Source organism: Mugil cephalus, chromosome 15, assembly GCF_022458985.1.
Source record: "Mugil cephalus isolate CIBA_MC_2020 chromosome 15, CIBA_Mcephalus_1.1, whole genome shotgun sequence".
In the NCBI taxonomy this organism is placed as follows: Eukaryota; Metazoa; Chordata; class Actinopteri; order Mugiliformes; family Mugilidae; genus Mugil; species Mugil cephalus.
In genome coordinates, this window is record NC_061784.1 from 11491174 (window position 1) to 11501314 (window position 10141).

At 43.7% G+C, this 10141-nt stretch overlaps 1 protein-coding gene across 1 annotated transcript; it reads right to left on the bottom strand.

Moving 5' to 3' along the window:
- Positions 1-119: 119 nt before the first annotated feature.
- On the bottom strand, positions 120-8566 carry paxbp1 (PAX3 and PAX7 binding protein 1). Its single transcript, XM_047607822.1, has 18 exons — positions 8127-8566; positions 7741-7863; positions 7298-7510; positions 6982-7203; positions 6772-6872; positions 6255-6478; positions 5818-6007; positions 4758-4881; positions 4119-4221; positions 3787-3902; positions 3501-3700; positions 3249-3396; positions 3040-3161; positions 2889-2965; positions 2722-2788; positions 2373-2519; positions 1747-1901; positions 120-1518 (listed from the first exon to the last, which is right to left on the bottom strand). Exons 1-18 carry the CDS (start codon positions 8425-8427, stop codon positions 1398-1400), a joined length of 2754 nt encoding a protein of 917 aa, XP_047463778.1. The 5' UTR covers positions 8428-8566; the 3' UTR covers positions 120-1397.
- Between the last annotated feature and the right edge of the window lie 1575 nt (positions 8567-10141).

A 10141-nucleotide genomic window follows, 5' to 3' on the forward strand; every position in this document is an offset into this window, starting at 1 on the left:
AGTTCAGTCTAGGCTATAGAGTAGATATTATTCAGTATTCTTAAACTGAGAAATACTGGAAATAAATTGAGATTTATGCACCTTTGTGGTAATACGTAACTGCAACAAGAGAGAAATCATTCAAATGTACATTTTATTCACAGGCAAATAACTAAAACAGATCTTTTTTTTTTCATTTTTTTTTTACAAATCGAGCATTTTGTAGATGACAGAAAAGTACTGCAGGATGAACCATGGATCAAGCAACGACCGTGTCAGTTGTCACACCAACTGTTCGCCAGGGTGAAAATACCTTTAACGTTTGGCACATACAGAAAAAGAAGTGTGAAAGAAGTGACAGATTTTACACATAGCCGGGGTGAACGCAGCGTCCACCCAGAGATCGCACCCTTTTTCCAAAACGTTACTAGAAGTTGACTGAATTCGACTCCTACTAAATGATGCATTCAACTGTCAGCGTAGTAGAAATGAGTAGTCTGTTTTAGCTGACGATGCAAGGCCTCGTTCCATCTTCTGCCTTGTGTAGGTGTATAAACACTGTTATCACAAGAGGGTCGCGGTACACAAAACTCATGGCTCGGTATCAACCTTGGTTTTGGAGTCACAGCAGTTTTCATTCGCAAAAATGAAAATAGTTAGAACCCGTTCACAGGCAATAATTCTTATTGAGACAGTTAAGGCACTACGATGCTGTGTACTGTCAATTCTCCCAATGATAAACAGAATAAAAAATTAAAACGCAATACGACATAGTCATGATTTACCAATATCACCTTTTACTGAATTACTTTCATTCTTTCTTTTGTTTTGCATCAATGATGAGCACATAGCCACCTTGTATGGAATGTCATTGCACAAAAGCAACAGAGAACTTGGTGTTTATGTTGACAACGAGCTCTGACGTTGCAGGTCCTGTCTGCAGGAAAGCCGGTTATAACTCGCACTTGGTGCGTAGTGCGGGTTCACGCATTAATAACACTGACTCAGTGTCTGCCCAGCTTTCCAGACTTCCCTGAAGCCGACGGACAACTGGCAGAGAAGACGTTATCCGCGTGGAGGTCATGCTCTTGTATTTTTATTCCGGGAGTGTAAGTTTGTTGACGTGAAGGTAACTGTTTAACTCACAGGATGTAACAAATCGAAGTTTCATACCGAACCGAGCGTTGTGCACCGAATAGCAGGGGTCAAATACACGAGCATTCTTTACTTTCTATACAATATTCACAATATGTACAACTATGTGTCTCCAACTTCTATTTTCTACTCATGGTCACGTCCGTTGAGTTTTATTTCGAGTCCGCTGTTGCACATTTTTTCCTGGATTACCAACTTGGTGATCCCGTGGCTGGAAATGTGCCAAACACTTAAATGAAAAGCTGCTTAGGTCGTGTCGTCCTCTATGTTCTCACTTCCAAAAGCGGTTTGATGTCTTTAATGCCATGCTCTGCTGCCACGCTGATGATGTGGTCCAGGGCGTTCATTTGGCCCAACATCTTCACAACCTCTTTGACCTGTTCCCTGTGGTCAGATATGGGATGTATTAGTAGTATAGTAGTAGTAAGTAGCATGGCCAAAATTCATCACACCACAACGCAGCCTAAAAATAATCATCAAGGGAATAATCTAAATAAATATAAGGCTTCAAGATGCACTTTCAGTCTTATTCCAGCAGATGGAGCTGTGAATAGATTCACGTTTCTAGTTAACACAAGCCATCTGAAGCTGCATGCACAGAGAAAGCCTTACTTGGAAGTGTGACGCTCGACGTCGGACCGTCCCAAGCTGCTGCGGTGCAGCATGTTAGCCAGGTGAGTGAGGTAGCGACAGAACGGCTCCAACTGAGGCAACGTCTGCTGGCCCTTCAGTCCAGAGAACCAGTGCACTGGCAAACACTCCACCACCTGAAGAAGATATCAGGAAAACGCTTGCTCCGTCACCTCGTTCAGTCGCAAATGGTAACAGCTGACTGGTGTGTTTCTCAAGCTGAGGCTGATGTTTTGATAGCTGTAAATGTATATCACGTGTAGACATGACGACGTCATGCCCGCTGACTGACTTGTCTCGCTCGCGTGGGTTACAATGAGAGTGGTATGTACCAGGATGTACATGTTTGTCTACGAAACCATGCTGGGAAACACACATCGTCTGCCAAGTCAATCCACAGACTTCACGCTGACGTCTTTCCGAAGAATGTGCAAAGGAGCCACAGCAAAATAAACAACTCTGTTTCCTTTGGCCTTCATGCCCATGAACTCTACCCTGAAAAAGTAAACTTCTTTATCATGTAGCATCAACAAATGCTAATCTTGGTTCTCATTCACTAGATATACGTTTTTGTTTAGACAGTAGTAAAAAGTGTGCGTGTGTGTTACCTTCTGGCACTTCTCCACATTGTCCTCGGACGTATCTGTTGTCTGGAGCGCAGAGAGGATGTATCTATTGAGGGTGCTGTCCAACGCCAGTTCCTTCAGACAGGAAGTGGATAAGATACCTTCCCATTGCAGGATGTTACCCAGCAGCTATGAACGGAGGAGGAGAGTGTTAAACCGTAATCATGCAGACCAGGGACACGAGAGCACATAATGTCAATGCGCACGGTGTTCTTTTAGATTTTAGTCAGACATCCAGTCACGCAAATCAACTTCAATCTACAACAATCATTAAGCGTCTTCATTTGAATCAGTACCTGAATTAATTAAAAATCAACACTGCCTCACGTACCTTCACACAGGACCAGAACTGCCTCTGGTAGAATAAGTAGGGACCGCTATTCTTGTTCTCCAAGACACTGAGCAAAAGCAAAAAGATTATGCACGTTATTATTAAAGCTTCTAAATAATTCTCTTTCATATTGAAGAAACTTTTTTCTACTGTGTTACATAGCATACTTTTTGGGGTAGAGTGGAAGGAAGACGTCTTCATCCAGAGTCCGCCTCGTCCGCAAGACGATTGTTTTCAACAGCTCCTAACAAGAGGAAGTTAAGATGATGACAACAGTTGCACCACGGTGAACACAAAAGCAGAGGAACTGAGCAGTACCTGTGTGTATCGATTGTCCCCGTGCAGCACAGTGGGATAACCTCTTAACAGTCTGTGGATGAAGCCCACCAGCTTGGCTGTCTGGCTGCTCGAGAGCGGATCCCACACTTGTTCTGCCAACACTAACACAAACACGCGAGACGCATTATGTACCGGCCCCGAGTAGATCTGTTTCGGTGCACTAGGCGCTGCCGTCCAGGTTTCTCTACCTGTCAGTTTGGAGAGGATGACCTTTTCCACGATGGCAGGCAGCAAGCTGACATCCCCGTCTCCTCTCTGCAACGTGCTGTTCTCCTCGAAGCCGTAAAACAGCAGCGACTCGAACCAGAGCATGTACTCGAAGTTCGCACACGGAGCCTGAACAGTAAAAAAAAAAAAAAAGACGAAGCAGGTTTCAGAACTTCCCATTTGATTTTCTTCCCAAACAGGAAACCGTTATGTAGAAAACACACGTGCGCTACCTCGAGAGGGTTCCACGTGATCAGCTGCAGGCGGACTAAGGGGTTGAAGAGCTTGGGCAGACAGAGGCCTATGTAAGCATCTCTGTAACAGTCGGGGTAGTTTCTCCTCCACACTTCGAAATGGGATTTGATGCAGTCGAGGGAATGGAACTCATCCACCACGTCCTCAAACACTTTCTTGCTTTCCTTGATGATACGATCTGGATGGGAAGAAAGGTGCTCGTCAGACTGTCTGAAGCCTCCGCTACATCGCGTTAAATCGAACCACGCTCATCTAAGGACGTACCTTTCTCCATGTTGAAGCTGGTGATGTCAGTAGAGGTTTCCTCATCATCAGATGATAAGCCTTCTTTGTGCTCAGCCCTCTTTCCATTCTGCTCTCTCGCTTGCCGCCGCCGTGTTCTGCATCCGCCCACAAAAACAAGAAGCAGCCAAATTAAAAACAAGAGCAGAATTCGTGATAGTCTGTTAGCGGCCTGGCGCCAAAACGACTCTCGCGAGTCACAACTTAAGACCTCTAGCGTGGCAAGCTTATTCTTTACAGATTGCAAAAACAGATTAGTAAAGCTTTCTTTTTTTTTTTTCGTGAAGCGCAAACACAGACGGCTGAACTCATACCGTCTTGCTTCTCTTTCAGCTATCCTCCTCTGACGAATGTGCTCTTGGTAGGCTGCGCGGTCTCGACCAAACGGGTCTAGATTAGGAGCCATGACAGCTTTATCTGCAAGAGACAGGGGCCGTGTTAGAGCCAGTAATGTAAAGCTGAGCCAACCCACAACCCCATTTTTTATTTTGGGAACTCAGCAGCTCACATAAGAACGACAGATTCAGAATAATACAGAATGCTTTAAACTTTCTAAATCGTTATTTACGACCCGTAATGGGAGGTATTTGTCAAAAATAAAGCTCATTAATATACTAGTCACTTACCTGGCCACTTCAGGCATGTTACAGTCTTAGTGTCAGGTGACAAGTCACTAACACATCATTTTTTGTCATCTACACTTAGTGACTCGTTACTTGAGCCGAGCCGTCAAAGAGGAGCCGTGACAGCTCCTTCAATACAACATTTCCTATGCGTTACGGACATGCTCGCTCGCTCACAATCACACATCACTTAACCTTAATCATATTCATGGGGATAATGTGATAAAAGGTTGTGAACTACACGCACACACACACACACACACACACACACATACAGAGAACTAACGAGGCCGTTCAAATAAATCATAAAAACCTTCAAGATGGACTGACTTGAAAGGCTTGCAAACTCCGCCGATTCATCTTTAATATCATCCTGTCTTCTCTGGACAAGTCGTGAGGCCCGTTGCCTTAGTAACTGGTGCATGGCAGCCTCCAGCTCCAGGACAGCAGGCACCTGAAAGATATGATGGCTTTTGTGACCTCTGACCCAGCAAAAGTGGGACTCCGAGTCACGTGGATTGTCTTGCTGGAGGGATAAAAGGAGCTCGACGGACTGTATGAAACTGGAACCGAAACATCACTGGTGGCGGGTGAAAACACGGTATCCCTAAAGCGCCACATTGAGGGAGAGCTTGGACATTATGGAATCACGTTCAGCAAAGAACTGAGGCTGAAAATATTTAATTTTATCGAATGAAGCGTGTTAAACTCTCTGTTCTGTGAATGTACTAGGGTTAAACGTTTTCACCCAACAATGACAGTATACAGTTCCAGTCATGTTTACACCGTATTATAGAACTCCACACTAAGTCATGCTGACAATGGTTGGTTAATGTCCTGTTTAAATCACAATGTTCTGAGCACAAGTTGGCAGCTGGAAGGCCGGTTCTCTTTTGGTTCCATGCAGGTGCTGCTCTGCTGCTGCAGGATCAAGACTAAGTTATTCTCTTCAGCCATGCATTTACCAAGTAGCTTCAGGTGAACATACAACAGTTTGTGTCAGTGTTTTATGAAGCATAATCTAAAGTAAATGCCTGCACTTACGGTATGCGCTGTAAATAATATGCATGCATTTAAGAAGAGGATTTTCCTTCTGTACATAAAGTACTCCAAGTTACACTCCCAACTGTAATGACAGCAGTTATAGTGCAGCTTGGAAATAAATAGACACTGTTCCAAGTGACTGAGTGCAGTGACACTGGTTTGTTGGCACTGTTAACAAGCCTTAATGATAAAAATGTCCACTTGAAAATTAACTCCTGAATCGGTCAATGCATCAAATACAGAATCTGCAATGGAACGAATCCCTTAATTCACACTAAGTGGTCAGAGATCGCACAGACACAAAACAGCAAACAGCTAATCAGACGGCAGATAAATTCTCCCTTACCTTTTCACTGAAACACTCAAGCAAGTCTCCAACATACCCTCGCATCTCTTGCAAGAATTTATATTGATCTGCATTGTCATTGGACGAACCCTCCAGCTGCTGTATGACACTCTCGGAAGCAGCGAGGTCTTCTCGGATCTGTTTGAAGCGCTTGACGTTCGCGTTGTGCCCTGCGTGCATTTGGTTGAGCCTACAGACACATGACATACAGGAAAAAGACATTAGAGACAGATGAGTCAAACAAAGACGATACGATTTGATTTACCAATAGTAATCAGAAATCTTAAAAGTGCACACACAATACTAAGCACAAAACACAGAGGGCCTCTCTTCAGTGGGTGGCTTTTCTGGGTCTTCAGGACCAGAGCACACAGAGATGGCAGCAGCTGAGCTGAGGAGTGACAATAGACGGTGCTGCGGTCTTCTACTGAACCTACCTATCCTGCAGGCGTTTCTTTACCAGAACAATGGATACCGGGGTTAGATCACTAATAGGAGCCCCGAAGTGAACGGAGCCATTGTCAGCACGGCCAGTTGGCTTGCCGGTCTGTGGGGCCACTGTGCTGTAGGTGAAAGGCATGCTGTAGGAAGCACCATAGGGCTGCGTCTCATAGCTGTTCTGGTAGTAGACTGTGTTGTCTTCCGGCTGGCTGCTTTGGACCTAATCCATAAAAACAAGAACAAGATACAATACGTTTACAACTTAGACTAATAGCACTTCTGCTATCCAGTTCATAATGGCCATATTAATGTACTGATAATCTGACACTGTACTGAACGGTCCAAACTAAATTAAATTTACTTTAAAAATGTTTTATTTACTAAACAACAACGACAGATTGTAATGATTGTAATATTTATTACACAATAGCACTGAAGCATGAAACAATATCAAATTAAAAAAACATAAATGATCCATTTCAGGGAGTTGCTCAGAGATTGTGTACATCTTACCTGGGGTATGCTGATTCCTTTCCTAATCTGCTCCTGCTCCCAGCGGCTCACCTCCTCATCTTGACCTGTATCCAGCGCCTCATCATCACTGCCCTCGATACCTGTGCACATGTTAATGACATGTTAGAGACCACAGCTCTAGACCTCAGCTGGGAAAAATAGAATATAATCATTGGACATTCAATACACCAGTATTATTTAGTACGGTACCTATCTCCTCTGCTATCTTCTGTCTCTGGCTTTTGTTCCTGACTCCACTAAAGCGGATCCTCTTCTCTTCCTCGTCCTCGTCGTCGCTGCCGTCTTGGTCTTCTCGCACCAGGCGTTTCTTTGGAGTTTCTGTTTCTATCAGAGGGGTGTCGCCGCCCAGCTCTCTGGCCAGCTGACGGCGCTTTCTGGCGGCGTGGATGAACGCTGCATCGGGGATCTCCCCTGTGGTAGAGAAAAGAAGGCATTCATCTAACGAAAACTACATCTAACAGATTTAGAGGTACAGCGAAGAACCGACCAAAATTTATTGTCGTACCTGGTTTCAAGCTGCCAAGGGAGGAAAGCGTGTTGAATGATGACGCTCCCACGTTGCCCTTCGACACTTGACCATGTGCCTGACCGCCTTGCCCCCTCGCCTCGTCATCTTGTTCGTCGGTACTGTCCACCTCCATCTCTTCCTCCCCCTGTTCGCTACACGTCCCACTTGTAATCTCCTCTTTTATGGCACCCGCAAGGTGAGGTGTAGCCTCTGAGAAAAAGGAAACGGGATGCAAATAAATGTAACGTTCCACACATGGAAAGTACCATTGGGCAATACCATAGGCAGACGTAGAAATGTGTCTAAATTAGTCGTCGAACTCAAAAGATATTCCAGAAACATGATGTAACCCTAATCCCTATAGATGGCAATGCAACATCAAGCTTTTGAGTATTTTTCTAGGCTTTGTGCCTTTCTTGTTTGCATTAGGGGAAACACACCTGATTTGATTTCGTGTTTGACATATCCAGACTTCTCCAAATCCTCCTTGTATTCCTTCTTCAGCTGTTTGACAATCTTCTTGCTGTGATTTGGCTTCTTCACCCTGAACACCTCGGATCCCTCTGTTTACCAACATGTCAAAGGAGAAAGAAAGTCGGTGGTTAATTAATAACAACACGCATGTGCAGATCGGCGCTCACAAGAAACACCATCACTCAACAAAAGCACGCATCTTCAGAGGTTTAAGACAAAATAAACACACATTCCGTGTCATTAGCTGAAACAAAATGGTAACGTTAAAGCCTAAATTTACCACGACAGCACGTTTTCGTACGCTGACGTTGGCCGGCTAGCTAACTTAGCGCAGGTTTAACTCCCAATTTACCTTCTTCGTCGTCGAAACTCAGCAAGCTAGCTTTCGTAGGAACTGGCAATGGTGCTGCTTCTTTCGCTTTCTTCTCTTTCTTGACAGCTCTCAAAATGCTAATATTAGCCGGGAAGCCGTTGCTATGAAAGCTATCCGTGCCGCTAGGTGCTCCGGTGATGCTACTATTGGAGGTCTCCATGAACGGGATCTCCACCACAGGCCCGAACGATGTCGGCGCCAGCTGCTGACTCTCCTCCTTCTCATCCTCGTCGGACTCATTCCTCCGCCGTAAGTTCACTCGTTTCGCCTTTTTAAACATCGTGCTTGTCTTGCAAATGCAACAACAGCAGCGTGTGAACGCAGGGCACCTTTAAACTATGCTCGCAGTGTAATAATTGTATCGCCACACTCCAGGCCAGCCATTTTCTGTCAGAGGGACGGCTCGTTTCTTCTTCTACTGCAGAGGTGGAGGTGAGCACAGACACCGTCGACGCAATTCCGCCCCCGGGTGGTCAAAATTGATACACGCATCGTGTGACAAATACAAAAAAATATATAAATATATATATATAAAAAAACGCAAAACACAAGCAGAATGATTAGAAATGTGAATTATTTGTTGTCAGAGCATAGCGTTGGTTTATGACGCTTTATGGAGCTTCAAATGACGTCTTGACAAGTTGAATGCTTTGTTTTAGACCACAATAATAGTAGTAGTTTTGCCTTGTACCACTTGTTGTCATCAGCCATTGCCAGTGTGTAATGGAAATGGTTTATTTGTGATCGAAAACAAGAAAGTACATCTGGTGCAAATATTGCACCTGCTTTATTTAGGTTATTCCCTTCATTTTCAGATTTTAGAGTACAGTACAGTATTTGTTTTACACCTTTACATGTTTTGACTCTTGCATTTCCTCATCACTTTTCACGTCAAACTTTTGTTTAATAGAAAATCAAATAATAATCTTACGTAACGAATCTTACATGAATAAACCAAGCATCTTGTTTCCACACAGTTTCTTTTAATGGCTGTTTTTTGTTGTTGTTGTTGTTTGTTTGTTTGTTTGTTTGTTTCCCAGCACTGGAATCATAGGTTGTAATCATTGCATTTATGGCATGACTGACAATATTATTCATTTATACCAGGGGGAGATATGAATATATACAGTATAAAATGAAAAAAGGCAAGGATGTCCTATTAAAGCAGCTGGAATGTGCAGTCAGTTATCATTTCTCCCAAACTAAATGCTTTACATAATATGACGCTTAAATCATCTCACTGTTCTTTTTGTGCGTTCGTTGTGGAAGCAGCATTTTGTGCTAAACAGTTTTACAGCTGTAATTTCATACCAACTTGACATGTTAACATCACAAATAACACATTTCGTTATGGCTGAATTTAATTTAGCCACATTTACCAGGGTTCTTTCATTTCTCGCTCAGCTTACTGGAGTGCATGCATCCAGCAGTCTTGTCATATTTGCCATTTGTGACGCCTGCGCTTCTACCGTGACAAGTCAGCTGCCCTATAGATAGAGAGAAAAGCAACCCCCTTTTAACCTTCTTTTCATTGTCTTGTGAAGATGAAAGATCCAGATCCGTACCTGTGAAATTGCACCTGGCTGCATATGTGGTTAATCACATTACAGACAACAGAAGCACTGAGGCGAGCGTATATGTCTCCCCTGATAGCGGCAGATAATGTGCATGTGTATGACTTCCACAATGTTCACTTCCTTTAATAAATGCCAGACGTGTGAGGCGCCGTTAGTGAGGGTCATTACATTGCCATTACGGAGACACGGTGTATAGTCGACGCCGCGGCACTGTTAATAACTGCTGAAATTAAAGTGTCACCACAGACGAAGCCGGAGTGATATGTTGTGATTAATTAACAACAAGATGACCCTCTACCATTAAGGAGATAATTGGAGATAAATATCTTCCCATTAATGGTAACAGTTCAGTTTTAACATCCCAGAGCCATGTTTTCCTCCATAACCCATTCATCAGAGAAGCATAAAATTTATTTA